At 34.4% G+C, this 18,841-nt stretch overlaps 1 protein-coding gene across 1 annotated transcript in view; it reads right to left on the bottom strand.

The window, feature by feature from the left end:
• Positions 1 to 1,512: 1,512 nt before the first annotated feature.
• LOC113498488 (protein singed wings 2) overlaps positions 1,513 to 18,841 on the bottom strand; it is a 43,824-nt gene continuing 26,495 nt past the window's right edge. The window contains exons 5-9 of the mRNA XM_026878498.1: positions 15,846 to 16,003; positions 11,123 to 11,296; positions 4,696 to 4,854; positions 3,056 to 3,256; positions 1,513 to 2,214 (exon numbers count right to left, since the gene is read on the bottom strand). Coding sequence (XP_026734299.1) covers positions 2,032 to 2,214; positions 3,056 to 3,256; positions 4,696 to 4,854; positions 11,123 to 11,296; positions 15,846 to 16,003 — 875 coding nt within the window. The 3' untranslated portion in view covers positions 1,513 to 2,031. The remainder of the gene's footprint in view (positions 2,215 to 3,055; positions 3,257 to 4,695; positions 4,855 to 11,122; positions 11,297 to 15,845; positions 16,004 to 18,841) is intronic.

Consider the following 18,841-nt stretch of genomic DNA (forward strand, 5'->3'; position numbering starts at 1 on the left):
ACGCAAAATTGTCGCTTTGCTACCTTACATAGAAAGGCTTAAATTCACTTCAAATGATGAGTACAAAGGAGCAGATGAGATACGTTGGCTGCCTTAAGCCTACCAAAATTTGACACCGCCATACGAAATTAATAAGCAAAACTTCTGATTATCATGATCGCTAGACATGTTTTTTTTTATGCTCCACGTGACTATACGTCCCGCTCTCCCTAGCCAGAATGAAGATGCTTTTACATGTTTTTACAAGAAAAGAAAACGACTGATGCAATAAGTGGAGTGATTAGAAAATTTGTGCAAATTTGAAGACAGTTACATTCAGCAATATAAAAAAGCTTTTGCAATCAATTGCTTCAATATAATGGCACAATGTGCCTTAACCTACGGTGCTCAGACCTGGTCGCTGACCGACTCGCAGAAATTCCACCTTGGAGTTTGCCAAAGAACTATGGAACGCAGCATTCTTGGTGTTAGGTTACAAGACCGAATTCCGAACACCACGCTGCGTTCCTAAACTGGGATTATAGACGTCGGTAAAAAGGCTGCCAGGTTAAAATGGGATCGGGCGGGTCATGTTAGCCGCATGGAAAGCAATCGTTGGGCCAAAGTCACCACACTATGGGAGCCAACGGATGGACGGCGTCGACCTTAACGCTTACCGCGCAGGCTGGTTCCATGCGGCCCAGAATAGGGAGTCGTGGAAGGATTTGGGGGAGGCCTTTGCCCAGCAGTGGGACACAGTGGGCTAGAGAAAAAAAAATGGCACAATGAGTGAGTGAGACTCATAAGTAATTTAAAATGCCGTCTTATGAAAAAGCCCTAAAATCAAGGGATTAATTGTGTAGCGGTTGTACAAACTGCTGATACAACCGCTACACCATGACAAGGAAATCACGATAATGCGCGTAAACGACAAGTTTACCTTTTTCACGTGGTTATCGCTTTAAATACTTTCTTTAGTCCATATTCATAGCTTATACCTAAGAATGGCTTTTAATCAAAGTTTTGCAATAGGACACATACAGGTCCGTATGTACGTATTTTGCCTCGTGTAAGAACAGCCTTTGACAACCCTAAAACCCTTGAAATTGATAACACAAAGATCAAATCTTCTTATGTAAACTTTGGTTTGACGATCCTTCCATTAAATGCTCTTAAACATGAAAGCAAAGACTTACTTTGAAACTTGTTTTCATTTTGATTAATAGGTAATTATATAGAGTTTTGTAATTAACTAAGTATGTGTACTTTCTCGACTTTGTACCGACTGCTTTCGAAATATGTTAAAAGCTAAGAAACAAAAAACCAAACAAATATTTACCTCAGTTTATTTTATACACGTAAAAAAATATATTTTTTTAACCCTGTTGCTTAGCGACAGCCTCTTAAATTAATCCTTTCCTTGATATTAAACAAAATCTTTTGTTCTATTTACTTTCTCTGACGAGTGTCGTCGCCAATTGATGCGACTCCAACGAATACAACGTTATATTTTAATGAATTAAAACACAGAAATGTAATAAATATATTTATTGACTAATTTTAGTACGACTAGATATAAGTAAAATAGAGGAAGTTTCCAGCAAGGGGCGTTGTTCATAATGAACCTTCACGTCGGTACAATTTGAACCGTCGCAAGACCTGCCCTTGGGAATCACCCTCTACGAACACAGTGAGTAAAGAAGAGGTTAGTTCCAGGATTTTTGATTTCATGTTTTTGCTACATCGATACGTTTTGTTTGATAGACCTCATCTGTGGTATAAAAACGACTACAATTTAAGAACTTGGAGATATATATATAGATCCCGAATTTTTCACACCTTTGTGTCATGGCAAATGCCAAAATTCAGTCTTCCTATTCCCAATCTCGTGTTCTTCCTCGAGGACTACATCAACAAAGGCATTCAAGTCGGAATAAATATTTTTATCTGTGCTAAATAGTTCTAAACAAACAAAAATGAACTTTAATCCTTTGATATAAAGGCCAAGACTATTATTATACCACTGATTTGCAATTTACTGACTTTGGTCTTTCAAGGTAATATTGAAGACAACCAGGGCAATTGGCCTGTGTTCTTAAAAGTCTGCCAATCATAAAGAAACCTGCCAACCACTAATAGTATTAAAGCTAAAAGAACTAAATTAACAATATTAATTGGACTAATAGGCATGACGTCATCGTCTCCACAGATGTTACCTAAAGGTATTGTGCTGATCTGAAACAAGGAGGTTTTATAAGTTAACAGGATATTTTTTTATATACTCAATTCTTAAATTTTTGACAGCCATAAAATTAGCCAGTGTTGAGTAGCATATTGCAAAGTTCTCAAGTGAAATTCGCAACGTACATATTTCCAGCTTAAAGTGTCAATTTTCTTATCCGTCAAAAGGTTTTTCCTAGTACGGGCACAGTATAGTGTTTATTCTATTCTAAACCTTATTGCGCGTCGTACTTTATTCTATTGTAACTTTTATAATAAGATTGTGGCAGAAAGACAGATTTTCATAACTTAACAAGGTACGCACTTTGCGCAGGTCCAATTTTCTGCGAGCCTCGAAGGCACACAACTTTGATTGTCATTCGTTTTAAAAACTTGAATAAATTATCTTATGACTCAAATAAACCTTGAATTATTAGTTACATATATATTTTTTTGTGGCCTTTCTTATTAAAAAAAGAATACGTCTCTACAGTACAAAATCGAACAGTTTCCTTATAGAGGAATAACTTGATTAAGAGTAGGCTACAATCTCAAAAACGCCATTGGAACGTTACCTTTTGAAAAAGAAAAAAGCAATCATAGAATTACCGGCTAAATATTGGAGTTTTTAAAAATCCGTTAAAAGCTGATTCCATTCAAGCTGAAATGGACACTCTGTGTACATATTCGTCAGAAACAAATTGAAACAATGTTCCAGTACTGTGGTATAGCTAAAACACACTAATTAGTCATTAGTGTTTAAAATAGAATTTAGATAATTATTCATAAGTCATACATGTTTATATCTATTTTTAGTACGTACCTACACTAAAGAACATTCCATCTAATTACTCACCTGTGCTAATGAAGTCTTTTTATCAGTTGATTTCGAACACTTAATATCAGGTAGGTCGCGAATCACCCTTCTATACTTCAGTAACAAGCTCTGGAATCGGGGTATGTAATGGCAGTCACAGCGCCACGGGTTGTCCCCCAGAAACACGTGCATCAAATTGTTGTTTACTTGGAACGCTTTGTCGAAGGCGTACACGGGGATCTGCAAGAAGTATTTTTTATTTATTTATTTACTTAAAAAAAAGAAATTTAATTCTTGGGTCGCGGTAAATCACATGCACCAAGTCACCCAGACTTAGAATAAGCATTCGTGGATCACACAAATGCTTGTCGGGGATCGAACCGCGACACGACGCATGCAGTGTGTTTGGCGTGGTGACCTCAACTACTCAGGTATCCGTGCAGTCGTGATTATTATTGATAGGTTTTGGAAAGGAGGATGATGTTTGGCTTCGATTTGTGTTTGTGGGTTCTTCACGAGTTACAAGGTCACGGGAATTAGTAATAAGGTTACGTTATGTTCGTTTTAGAAATAAATCTTACAGCGTTTCGGAAAGAAATTAAAACGCGACTCCTCCTTTATATTATTTTCTTAGCCTACCATTGTAAAACCCTCTGGGCCCCAATTCTGCTATTTACAATGGCCCATGAATGAATGAAAATTGTCTTAAAATGACAATTTCCGTATTCTCTTAAGCATTTTTTCTACACAATAATTGGAATTTTAGTATGGGACGGCTCACTAAAAGTCAATACAACGAATTTTCAATTATTGTGTTGGCTGAATGCATAAGAGAATAGGAATAGTTTCAGATTTAATCCATTTGCCATTCATTCATCGGCCATTGTAAATAGCAGAATCGGGGCCTTGATATCTACGCTCCGCTTATCTGCTTATAATTCAAGTCGACATAGTATAGTATCATATATTGATGGAAGACAAGTTCCTAGTAGAGATAATACGTAGGTATTATAATACTGAACTAGTGACTTCCATCGAAGTTTAAACTTCCAATAACCTGTTTAACAGTTTAAGCTATCCACACTACAATATCTTAAACTATCTATCAACACGTGAAGATCTTACAAACAGTTTGAAATTGGTACTCTTAAATGGCATACGTGATGACGTCATAAGCACAGTATTTGACAGTATCACTTGTATCAGTTTATTAAAAACGTCTTGGAATTAATTATTCAAGGCTATTAAGTAGCACTTTTTGAACGTCTAATGCACAAAAAGACAACGCCCCGTATAGCTCACTTTCTTTTCTTTCCCAGCTTCCTAAGTGCTCTAGCGGTAAAAAACGGCGCAACTACCTCCAGACTAAGGCACTCTGTCTTTTTAAATCAATCGCTAAACTCATTTAAAAAAATATCAAATTATATTCCGACTGATAAACTAGATTTTATTTAAGCTATAATTGAAAGATGAAACTCGTTAGGTCAATGCAATAAAATTCTGTGTCAATACAAAAAGATCTCAATAGAAGTAAGAAAATTATATGAACAATGGTGATGATTTAGCGTCTAGTGTTCGTTCGGCTTCACAAAATGTAGTTTAATAATTCACGCCAAAAAAGTATTTAACACAAGTAGAAAAGTTACGTAAATATTCTAATTAAAGTGCTGCTACAATACCTGCTTTAGGTAGTTCCCTCGAAGGCTCAGAACTCGAAAGTTGGAGAACCATTCCGTTCCCTCCAGCTCTTTGACTGCCGAAATGCTGTTGTTGTCCAAGTACAAGTCCGTGAGCACCCTGTACTGAGGGTTGTGGACGATAGCGCGAATCGTGTTCAACTACAAACAAAAGAAAACCATGAAACATTTTCATTTAATGTCCTTTTAAAACAAAAGACTCAAGCATTATGGATAAGTTTGACAAAAAAATTGTTAAGTCCGTCAGATAGATTTCCAAAAATAATGGATACGTATTTTATCTTTTATTCCGTAAACAAAAAATGAAGAGAATACATTGATTTAAAAGCCCGTGTGACGTCACTTACCAATATATGTTTATAAGCAAATGATGTTACTAGCATCCACTACCATACATTTCATCATCTCAAGTGCTTTCAATCTTTCTTACTTTTTAATGATGTGATAAAAAGAAAAATACGATATTTTTATTATATTACACTATTACAATCATTATTCAATTCATTATACAATCAAATACCCATTTCTTTTTTTTTCGCAATGTTCACAAATATTCAAAAACTTGCACGAAGACTTAAAGACTACTTGACCTGTGCCAGTCAGTCTTTAAAACGAAATTAAGAAAATTAATTGAAAACTTCAAAGGTCAAACCATCATGGCTAGACTAAAATCTCAGCAGTCAGCCACAATTTCAAAGAGGAAAGCTCATAGTAAGCTTGTCGCTTATCCTGTTTACGTGGCCAAATTGCATTACTCTACAAAGGTCAAGGAAATGACAAAGTACATCAGAACAAAGGAAATCACTGAACAGATCTCGTAGTTGAAATCTCGGAACAATGGGAGTACAAACTTATTCGTAGTTTACACCTCTACAAACAACCCACTGAAACAGAGGAAGTACTAGACCAGCAGAATACATATACTGGGTAAGTTTGGTGCAGCAAAACAATTTAGAAACGATTATTGGTAAAGGCAAAACCAATACTTGAAAGTGCAAAAATAACTTTGCAAATTGGATTTTCGAATTTCGATTAATCCCTGATACTTACCGGATAATTCGTTTCCTGAACAATTAACAAGGATCAAAAGGCAAGTGAAATAGGGACTGGGAGAAACAGAAGTGTTAGCAGGTACTTCAACAAAAGTTTTCCATGGCAGTGACAACAAAGAAATCCTTCCTCATTCAAAGGCACTCCTTAGGTCTGCCAATAAATAAAAAAGTTTAACTGTTCATAACAAAAAGTTCGTTGTTAAATTAATTAAGGTACTTGTAGCCATATTGAACTAGCTGGGTAACGATTTGCTGGCGAAACACGTGACGTTATAAAACAGAAATTAGTTGCAATCCACTCGTTCTTGGTACAGTCAGGCAATAAATTCGATAAAGGAATTGTGATTACAATAATCCATTTTGGTCCATATTTTGCATTTCGTACCGTAAAGGTTCAAAACTGGTCAAGTTGGCGAGTTGGAGTCTTATTTTTGTAGGAAACAAATTTTCCATAAACATTGGTCAAATCAAATTTATGACCGTAGAAAAACCTTATTATCCCCACGTTTGTAACAGCGGCAATGAAAATGCATCATCTGTGAAAAATTCAATCATTTAGCTATCACGGCTAACGAGACCCAGCCTGGTGACAGACGTTCGTATAGACAGTTGAAATTTTGAAGGTTAATTAAATGAGCATTTAGTTTATGAATTTGTTCCCATTTGTACGGACCTAGCCATCGAAGTCAAATTTTACTTCAAGCAAACCTTAACGAAACACGATTAAATGTTGCTCAAGTGTTTCATCAGAATAACAAGTTAACATAAATTATAATTAGTACCAAAGTGTAACAGGTAATTACGAAATTGTAGAAATCGTTTAACTAAGTCATTTGTTTCGCACAAATTCGAAGTTCTTAGAGGTACCAACGTAAAAAACAAAACGAATTATACAGTTGTAAGAGCGGGATGGCGTTTATAATGTGTTGAGCAGCGTCTTGGTTCAACTTACCGGGGCCCCAATTCTGCTATTTACAATGGCCGATGAATGAAAATTGGCTTAAAATTACATAATTATTGGAATACAACAAATAATTGGAAATTCAGTACGGCAGTCCCGTACTGAATTTACGCTCACGGTGAATGCAATGAATTTCCATTTGTTTTGTGGTCAAAATGCTTAAGAATATAAGAATAATTTCAAATGCTATTCATCGGCCATTTTAAATAGCAGAATCGGGGCCCAGTGTACTTTAACACGTCAATGGCTTCCTAGACATTATGACATAAACTATCATATGTCATTTCAAGAGGGCTGTTCAAGTGTCTATAAAAGAATTGAGTGATAAAAACACGTATCGTAGAAAAAAACGCACATTCTTGTATTTGACAAAAGGCGATATTAATGTCTGCGAGATTTCATTCACGATGTATTCGTCTTGCCTTGACTTTGAAGTATGAAAATACTTATTTGGGGAATTTCGACACTTTTTTTCCTTTTTTACAGAGGTACTCATTTTTTATGAGACGGATTTTCAATACGAAATTAAAATATGGTGTTTGACTTAATCTAATAATAAAAATCTGTTTAGATCGTCAGGCAGATTTCCAAAATATATTGAAAACGTATTTTTCATTTTTATGACATCATTAAAAAGTAAGGAAGATTAAAAGCACTTAAGATGATGAAATGTATGTCAGTGGGGGCTAGTAACATCACTTGTTTGTAAAAATAATATAATGGTGAGTGACGTCACACGATATTTTGAATCTCTGTGAGTCCTTCATTTTTTTACGAAATAAAATAAAAAAATCGATCCAAAATTTTACAGTTAATAGTTTATTTTTTCTGTCAAAGACCCTATTATGACTTCTGGACTTTCAAAAAAATAGTGAAATATCAAAACGGTAATTCACACAATCTATAGGAATGTCATAAAAAGTAAAGTTTCTGTGTTGTGTGGAAGTACTCTCAAGAACAACTGCATGAACTGATGTTTGAAATTATTTAACCAATTAAAAGCCATGTTATTTGTGTTTAAGTCGGACCGAGTCAACAAAAAATACCAGAAAATATTAAATAGTTTAGGTGCACAAAGAATTAAAAAAAACATAACATTAAAGAGAAGCAAAAGTAGATGATCAAAAATCTGAAATTGAATACTAATGAACGAAATTCGCGTCAGAACAGAAATAATTTAAAAGTATGTGAACGGACCAGCTTAAAAGAACCGAAAAAACTGTTTTAACGAGAGCTCCGTTCATCCATTTTAATCATCTGCTTTGCTATAATAATAACAATAATAGCTAATGACAAACCCTAATAAAAAAAGTACCAACATTAAACAATACACCATAAAAAAACTCCAAAGGACTTCGTTTCAAATTACACAAGAAGTTTCTAAACTCCATAACAAAAACAATATCATGTGTCTGCATTTAAGTGTAACTTGACGAAGTTGTTTATGATATCTCAAGTTGGCAATTCCGAGAGTTAAGCTCCCAAGTACATAAGTATAAGCAATTTCATAACATAAGTGTCAGGTCGCAAAAACAAATGTGTCATTTGCAGATGAGATTTATGACCACTTGAAATGTGCCATGTTTGTTCCTGACGGCATTTATTTCGTTTAATTTTTCGCTGGGATTTGTGATTTCTCTATCTATGGGTAAAAGAATAACCAAAACAAAGAGGAAATTTTAAGAACCCTTACAACGTAAAACATAATACCTTTTTTCGCACCTAATAAGGAGAAAAATCGTCTTTTATTATCTTGAAGTAATAATTATTGTACTCGTAGAAAGGAGACGCCTTGTAACTTCGTGTATTGCGCTGTCTCTTACAGTCACAGCTGTAATTGTATTACTTTAGTGCGATCGGCACTCTGCCTCGAAATTTGCTTGATGGAACTTAAAAAAACAAGGTGCCCACAATGCTCCAAAACTAATGTATCTTACGCACCTACCACCTAGGTTCACATTGTGGAATGCAATAAACGTATGGAGTATTGAGATATTTATTCTAAGAAAGCGTCTGTCTTTCCATCTGTCTGTCAGTCTGTCACCAGCCTGTATCTCAAAAACCATAAAAGTTAGACAGTTGGAAGTTGCATAGAAGACGTATTACGGTTGCCGGTGAAAATCGATCATTTCATACTGACATAGACTTCATTGGTAATCTCTTTTGTACGAAAAACTCAGTTTGCGAAGCCAACTAACAGGATTTTATCATTCATGTACCCTAGAAACTTTATAAGCGTGTCCATTAATTCCAACTTGGTGCTTTTTTAATTGAAATCAAACGAAACTATGACTGCTACCGTTTCTCAGTTTCAATCAGCCCTCCGATAGTTTATTACAAGTCGATCACTACTCCTAGAATTTAATTAACAAGTTATTAAACTTAATTTATAAATTCCAATCAATTGACCTCGAGGTAAAATTACTATAAGTTTTGTCGCCATGTTTATGAAGCCTTATGTGACTAATTACTATGAAACCCGAAACTAATTACCTCCGCTTATTTTGCTTATATAAACAGACCGCGTGCTTTGACATCCTTGATATGATTAATCTCAGCCAGGCTTATGTACGGCGGGTAATTAGCGGGAGTATTCTTTGAAATCAATTATATTTTTAACCACTTTTTTTATATATTTTTGTTTTAAAAGCTAGGACGTCTAGTAAGACTTTTTAAAATAATATATTGACGTTCACATCCTAGTCACCAGACGAGCAATCTTAGAACATCAGGGTTTAGATTTAGAAGAAAAAAAAAACAAATTTAAAAAAAAAAATGCTTTGTGAAGTGAAAGTATTCTAGTGTGTAAGAGGTAACACATCCATGACAACAGCAAAAAAATATTACCGACTTCATATAAAACTACTGAGAAAATCTTGATGATTTTTTATGGGAAAGAAGTTTTATAAAAAAAAATCACCAAAATCATTCATCAAGTCCGAAGTCCTAAGAGCAGTAATAAAAAATATAGACGAATAGAGAAAGTCCTCCTTTTAGAAGTCGCATGACGTAGAAATAAAATAAAAATTAAAAATCTGTTAACACTAAAGCTGGGTCGACCATAATAATTAAATACCAAGTGCCAAGTACAGCGAACCTGCCAACGAAATTTAATCTTAAGGGCATTTTAAACTCTTGAATAACGAACGTTACGTTGACGATCGATAGAACTTTAATGGGAAGTCAAGACGTGATCGAGGAGAACCATTAATTGTCAGTATAAATTGCTTGTCCTTAAGCATTACTTGTGCATTTTTCACAGTTTGCTCGCATGTCATGGCGTCTGGGCCCCGATTTTGTTATTTTACAATGCCCGATGAATGAATGGCAATTGGATTAAATTTGAAATTATTCTCTTAAGCATTTTGCCAATACAATCATTGGAAGCTAATTGTATTGACCTTGAGTTTACCGTCATGCAGTGAATTTCTAATTATTGAGTAGAAAAATGCTTACAAGAATACGAAAATGGTAATTTTAGCGAAATTTCATTCATTAATCGGCTATTCTAAATAGCAGAATTGGGGCCCGGATCTTCAACGAAATGAAATGTAATCATTTATTCTGCAAGTAGTCTGTACATCATCACTTTTACGACCTCTTTTATAAACCCCGTCGCCAAGACAGCAGCTATTAATTAAATCATTATAAATCCGTCTCAAAACAGTTATTATAATAACAAAGTTATTTATTTCTATGTATGAAAACGGCGCTGGTTGGGATTAACCACAAAATCACTGTTTTGTTATTCATCTTACCTACCTATTTTAGTAATACCAGGAAAACTTGCCTCAAATAAATTTTGGTAAAACTTTAAAACGTTTAGGATACTATATCAAAACAACTGACCAAAGTTTTCTTTTTAATCAAAGGATTTTTGAAAGTGAGTCAAAATGAAGGTAACATGAGCACCCGAAACTTTGTGCTCTGTTTTTTTAAACGTTTGCTGTCAGAAACACTTTTGAGTTTAACTTTGAAACGAGCATAAAATCAAGCAATTATACAAAAACTTTTATAGCTATTAGTTCGATTAATTAGTGGTTCTATTTTCTTTTCAGTTACTAAAAATGAAGCTGAAATTAAAAAAATAATACCAACAACACATAAAGCAAGTGCCAATAATTAGACGAAATGCAACTTGTTTTCGCAGATCGCCATTTAGGCTAAGAGGAAAAACTAATAATGGACGATGACAAAATGAACGAAAATGGTTAGTTCTTGAACAGCATTTAAAGAGCCACTACCTCGGAAAGCAAGATTGCAGTTGTGGAAACAAGATACCGCTATGCGCCATCATGTTCTCTCAACTGCTTAAAAGATTGATGATGGGTCAAGTCATGCATAATCCCATACAAAAAGCCAACATGTAACATCAAAAATGTTCGTACCATTTTACCTTGTTGCCCTCAAGGCGGAGCGTGGTGGCGCCAGGTGGTAGCGTCGGTGGTGGCATCTCCAGATCCTTGTTGGAACAGTCGACGGTGATGAGGGGGATCACAGCACCAGCCGCATCTGACACCACGTGCGTCATCGTGCAAGTACAAGGCTCTGGACAGGTTTGACGCATTGTCTGCAAAATTAACCGTAAGGTAAAGATTGAAAGAAGAATTTTATTTGTAACAATATTTATAACTGTAAGAAGAAGAATTTTATCCATTTGTTTTTATAAAGAGTTTGGGTTACTGTAAAAAGTGTAAAGCATAAAGTAAATGCACTGGCAATTTTAGACTAAATCCGATAGCATAGTCCATGAGGGATTAAAAAGGATCCTAGTAGAAAACTGCACTTTTAATAAAGATAAAACAAAATTCCGTTGAACTCTCAAAGGAATAAACGCAAGTATTTAAATGCAAATTGCAATACCTTTTTATTGATAAATAAAAACCTACAATCAAACACAAAAAAAACATTACCTACAAGAAAACACGTTTACTGGCAATGCCTGCTTGACGAAAGAGTAAGCAATATACCTGTTGACACATTTGACGCGATATTAGATCGTTTGTCTTCTATAAAGGTCACACGAGTCCACTAGAGCGTCAGTAAGACAACAATTGTACCCTAATCCGTTGTTGACCGGAGATCACTCGCAGAACCAATGTTATTGTGTTTATTGAGGTCCGCTTGTATTGACGTAACTTTACAAAATAGTCCAACAAAGGGAAACGCCAAAATTAGAACGATAAAACTGTCCGTAAAAGTCTATTTCTATTTTTATATAATATGTTGGATAACAGAAAACAGATCGGATTTATTATGTAAAACTATTTAGTCAACTGTTGAGTCAAGTTATTGAGTCATGTCCTATATTTGTACGTAGTGATTTGTGATAATATACATTGATAAGCTATGCCAGTGACTTCTTAATACCTTCTTTCTTCTTAAAGTTTTTTTATCTACTAACCTGGGTCCCAATTCTAAGCAAAGGCCTGTCCCAAATCCTTCCAAACCCAATCCAAATATTTTAAACTTGGATCTCTAAATTGGTAGTATACCTTTTTTTATTTATGGACCGATTGATAATAATATGCACCAAACATTAACATTGAATCGCATTGTTTAGCTCTAACTGACCTCACCGCAATCGAGCAGTATTTAAATAGTATCATTACAGCAAAAAATCAAATTAAAAAAGGAATAGGAAGTGATACTCAGTTGATCTTCGGCTGTTTTGGACTCTCGACCGATTTTTCCATCAATCCTAATGTGTTTTGCCAAAACTGTCAGTTATACAAGATTACAATATCAGATTACCGTGTTATCACAAATCACTGTCCTAAGATAACACGTGGACTATATTGAATGTCAAAGATAATCCAAAAACCCAATCCTCAAAAAACACAATAATATTCCATAAACTATTTTTTTATCACTAAGAGATGAGACTCGTACAACTTGACTATAGGTACTTTGAATAAAGCAAAACTGTTAATTGACTAAGCTAGGAAATGCAGTTTCTGTTCCGTAGAAAAATGCAATGCTTCAATGCTAAGAATGTTTTAATAATTAACTCAACAATTCCTATAAATGCACTATTACTTTTTGTCGGACGGAAAGTTGAAGAAGTGCTTTAATAAAGCAGCAGAGTGCAGTAAAGGCGCTATTTATGATATTAGGTTACGGACTAAATTGTCTATCCGAGCGAAAGCAATAATTTTATGACTTCATTTTTGACGGAAAAAAGACTCTTGATCTGACTCTTCGTCATCACAACCCTTTTATATTAAGACAGTTGCATTTTTGCATCCAAAAATACATATAATTTTCTTTGTAACAGATTTTGGTTTACTTTCTGGCCAAAAAATTGTATAAAAGTGTTTTAATGTTCTGTGTCATGTTCCAAAGACAAATTCAATTTATCATCTTGCAAGTAAGAAAAGTATCTGCGATGCGATATGAGAGTCACAAATAGAACCTAATCGAAGTGTATTCTGTAAGATTATTTCTAATAATCTAAGTAAAATGAATTTATTTTCTGCGTTCGCTTATCCCATAGAAGTAAACACAGTTTAGTGGAAAACGGATAATAGCGAAGATGACCCAGAAAAATCAAGTGAGCCTATCGCCTGTATAGTAAAATGATATTTGACGTGAATCGATTGCTTTGAAGAAATCAAAGTAATAAACAAGAAACTGTTACAGTGATGTGATGAGCCTTCTTATAAGAATCGCGTCATTACGGTTAGGTCAAAAACTAGTCGGGCGATCCCGATAAAAAAGGGTGAGTAATCCTTTCTTAAACAATTATGAATCTTCCTCACGAAAGTTATAATAATTAATCTAACTACAAAGGAAATCACTGTATAAAAACAATCACTTATTTTATGGAAAAAAAAAATTCTCAAAATTTAAAGGAATTGACAACAAAAATAGGTATCGCTTCGAATCAATTCGACTGTGATTTTTCCTGATATTGCTTATCAGGAAAAATCACACACGAGCGAAATAACAAGATAGCATCAAATTTATCAGGTTTATATAAACGTGATGTGCTTCATTATAACACAGATTTTGTTCATTAACGTACACACAAGATATTTTCGTGTCGTTTGTTTTGCAAGCGCTCTAAAGAGTACAAGTTTACCTTTAGCTCATATTTTACTAAATATAGTGTATCTTGCATAACGTATTTAACAAGTTTTTATAAACTGTCTTTGACCGTTGACAGGTTTATCTTATAATTAACCGAAAGATACGAGATAAACAGACAGAGGATTTAAAAACTGAGTCTGTAAATGGAAGTTAACAAACTTTAAGATTATTATTCAATTTTAGAAATAAAATTAGACTTGTCAGTTTATTTGGCAAGACCTCATTTTCGGATATCATTGCTTTTAATATGTTAACATCTCATTTTATTCTCTGAGTAAATTGTAAATGTATTAAGATAATACAAATTGACTTAATTTACAATTAGCCTTAAACGCATTCAACGCTATGTTCACAATCTATTTCAATTCAATGTTGCAAAATGACAATGAAATGATGAAACAAACAAAGTATGATTCAGTTACAAGTCAATGTCAATGAGTCAATGGCGTAATTGTAACTCTGACAACCAAATGTTTGTTCCCTGTCATGTGAGCAATAAAAAAATAGACGATTGAGAAACTTAATGACAGATTATGAGATAACAGAGTCATCTCATAAAGTCTAATAATAGAACGAAGCGAGTAATCGTACCTATTAAGCAATATAATCGGACCGAACATGGCGGACGGCCCCGAAATATGCGTGTGTAAACGTAAATTAGTCGATTTTGAATATGCATCATGTAAGACTTATAATTTAAATGACGCATTACCTCTTTACATTAACTTCTGAATTGTTTACATTAAAATGGAATAGAAATATAAGAAGTGTTTTCGGGGCGGATAGGAACAGAGTTTTTATTAAGATTTGGACGTTACACAAGACAAAAGATTATATGAAAATTCTCAAGCATTTGATAAAATAATTGTGTTTAAATATTTTTATGTAAAAAAACGCATACGACCCCCTAAATAAACATATTTTCTATTTGCCCCTTGAAACTCTATTCATATTTATCTCGATTTCTTTTGTCTTTTGTTAGTTTAAAGTGTCACCCCTAACGAGTCCAATATTGCATTACGGTTATTTGGCTTACTTGTTGCCTCAGAAGACAAGATAGCAGTTACCAATTCTGTAAATGCCGCACCTTCCCGGTTGTAAATTTAATTACTTAAATTCTACCGAGGGCATATGACGACCTCCGTGGTCGAGTGGCGTACACACCGGTTTCAAGGTGTCGCTAGCTCTGAGGTCCCGGGTTCGATCCCCGGTCGAGTCAATGTAAAAATTCACATTTCTACCTTGTCTCGGGCCTGGCTGTTTGTGGTACCTTCGTTGTATCTGAATTCCATAACACAAGTGCTTAAGCAACTTACTTTGGGTTCAGAACAATGTATGTGATGTTGTCCCCATTTATTATTTATTTGTTTATTATTATTTATTTATTTATATTTCAGGGTCCCGCTGACTTAATACAAACCGGGCCCATCCTACTGCCAGAGCTAAATTCTGAAGGCCGTTGAGGGTCTGCGAAGGCCGTTCATAATCTTTTCCCAGGTAGCTGCCATAACAAGCATTACCGAAGAGGTTTTTGAGATGGTCTTTCAAAGGAAACCTTTCTGTGCGTAATAATCTCCGGACTGACTTGAGTGAGGTACGATTCCCGTATTCCCCGATCTTATAATACTCATAAATTCGGGCAACTATTAAGGATTTCCCACCACAAATAAATACAAATTGTTTCAAAAACCGGTTGAAAAAACTGTTATTGTGTATGTACCTATGTAAAGTCATCTCTTTACTATCAAACAACTACATAAATCAATCACGTCATCCCATTTAAATACCTTTCACAGGGCAGCGTTAGAAGGAGAGTTATGTTTTTTCAGCTAAAACGATATTCACGTGGGGGAAATCACGAGAAAAGCTAATTTTCTCGTAAAACTAGTTCGACTCACGACTTAAGAACTCCGGCTAGGTCCAAAACTAGTCGGGCAAACCCATTGCATCGTTGTTCACGATAGTTACTATCAAAATATAGTCTACCTATATCAAATTTTATTTTTCTGTATTTCAAATCATATTACCCGAATGATATCCATAACTTTGTTCAACGGCTTCCCTCTGTACAGTTGCTGATGACACACAAGGTCGTCGTAGTCTATAATTTTTCTTCTGATTGTTCCGTTTTCCGGCTCCATCGCCAGCCAGTCAAGTCCGCCGTCGCTGCAATCCCAGCTATTGCCTGCAAAAAGTTATGCATGAATTATATTGAACTCAAAATATATTCATTTACTATGAATAATTATATAATTTCTAGAATATTCACTCGTCTATTTAACCTCCTTCCTCTATTCACGGGAAATAGTATTCAAGACGGATGTTTTGAGGTTTTAGAAACGTGGCTTACAATTATTTTAACAAGCATTTTGTGCACCCTTCCGAAACATTCCACTTCATTACTTTTGTTTGGTAAATAAATATAATATTGGTGGTATTTATTTAACGAAATGTTAGCTCTTAAAATGTTTCTTTAAGACGTACTGTCAAATAAACATTAAAGAGTATCCTAAAAGGCAACCCACTCGTTTTGGGCTACTCTGAGCTCCTGAAAGCTCCGTAAACATAAACAAACTACTTTAAAAACTCTGTACATATTTTCAAACGGTATTAAATGTTATTTTTCGATGTTTTTCGACTCATAATATCAAAGATTGTACTTCAGATATCAAACCGCAAGTTTTTATTAAAAAACTTTTTGCTTCTACAACTCTTGGGGGTAGTGTAAGTCGCAACTTTGTACTTATCCGTAAGCGGATTTTCTAATAATATATTTTCTAGGATGTATTAGATAATACTTTTCTTTTTTTTTTAATAGGGCTTTCCGCACTAAGGAAATTAATTTAATCCTTGTGTAGCAAGGGTTTTCACAAACATTCAAGTCACATGCTTTCGTAGATGATGAGATGAACGAAGAGTAATTTTGTTTGTTTTATAATGCCGTTAATTTAAAAGACAATAGCAAACAAACAAAATTAATAATAAGCCCCACCCCACAAAGTCTCTTCAGTAAGAAGCGAGATAGCGCACTACAACATTTAGACGTCTCTTTTCCACACCAGCAATAATATTTGAAAACCTTGTTGTTAAATTGCAATTAAATATGCAAGAGCCTGAAAATTGACTACAAATCACTATTCGATGTAATGTGTTAAGAAACTACTACTGAAAGATACCGCTACCGCTTATTTTGCCAAGGTAGATATATCTACCTTTGATATTAAACGCTCAAAGGCAGGAATTACTAGAATTGCTAGGAGTTAATGTTTTTACAGAATAAAAGCAGGAACTATGGTAATTGAGTTCCACTTTGAATGCATTACTGAGCTCCTGTTTCAGAGTGTCTGTCTTTTGTAAAAAGAAATTCCTGGACTTTATTATCAATTCGTCGAATTCTTTTAACGACTTATGTAAGAGACAACGTGATCCATACGGTATGTGTATTTCTGTTGTTTAGTTCTTTAAATTCTATTTGTTAATCAAGAGAAATATCATAATGCCTTTCGTAGCAAGCAAGCGTAGCTTTCGTAGCAGGATCAATTTGTCCACTAGCACCTCTACATTTTTAAATACTACACGTATTGTAGTGGCTATTTCCACCAACACAGTTTAAAGTACATAAGTACAAGTCTCAAATGACTTTGGGCAAAAATGCGTTAAATTTACTGTGCGATCACGTCATAAACGTTTGTGTGAGGTCACATATTATCTGTTCTGCGTAGGAAATACGCAAACAAAAATTTATACGCGATAAATAAATAGACTAAAATACCTAAAAAAATTATAGCAGGTTTTTCAAGTGTTAAAAATGGAATGGTGTCTAAATAGGTAAATGCCTCGCGATAATCAAAAAAACATATATAAAATATTAATGTGTGTGATTTCTTCCTTTAGCTTCCCACATAATTTGTTTGTTTTATTGGAGGAAATACAGATCATATGTAATTATTACACACCAATGCATAGAACACAAATGAACATGTCATTTCATTCCCGTAACGAGGAACATATTAGGCTGGTTTCACAGCTGTACCTGTGCCCGTACTAACAGGTTCACCTCTGTCTGTATGTCCGTATTTAGAACATATATGTGATGCGGTAGAACATCGTATCTGCCAACTTCTACGAATTCAAAATGAAGGTTCGAAAACTGTTCCTAGCAACACTAGCTGAATCGTCCCAACAATCCTTTATCGTTCGATTCAAATATTTAATTACCTATGAACATTGTTTTCTTCATTACATATTTATATTTAAAGTGAGTATTATCTAAAAAATAGTATGTAGAGTCTGACCCAAACCGTTTCCTCTCCCAAGGAGAATGTTGTCATTATGGATGCCAAACCAAAAAAAGGGGTCTCTAGCTCCATTTCTGCCTGAACGGACCAGCCTGCCGGGTCAGCCCAGACTAGTATTCTGACAAACTGAGTGTAACCAGCTTTATTAAGTATATATCAAAGAATATGTCAAACAATTCTCCTGGGAAATAGCATCTGTTAATAGTGTTCCTGATAAATACGAAGACAGGTGATATTAAGTTCTAATATTGGAACTTCGAAAGAAATCTATCAAGTTATATGTATATTGATGTAAAAATAAGTTACGTTTATAAAACGAACTATTGTTAGAATTGATTCAATACTTTGGCTAATATTTTCTAATACATTAATTTAAATAACAATTACGACAAATTTTATCAAATTTTAAGAACATTGTTTTGTTTTATTGGTCCGTGAACTGTTTCTGATCGATTTCTTCGTGAATAACTTCATTTTTTTTTTAATACCTATATATATTGCAAATCGCTCATCGATATGACTTATATTATGGATTATGGATTTTTTTTTTAAGTATGCCAAGCAGGTCTGAGCCTAGCACTCATGTGGTGGGAAGGCATTTTTATTTTCCCAAAATCATACTTTAAAATTGTATACAGGTCCGTAGCTATAAACAGAATATGAACAAGACATGGTATTTTATAATGTGCCACTAACCACCATTAAGGAAAAATGAATAAAAACGA

This window comes from Trichoplusia ni, chromosome 11 (assembly GCF_003590095.1).
Source record: "Trichoplusia ni isolate ovarian cell line Hi5 chromosome 11, tn1, whole genome shotgun sequence".
NCBI lineage: Eukaryota > Metazoa > Arthropoda > Insecta > Lepidoptera > Noctuidae > Trichoplusia > Trichoplusia ni.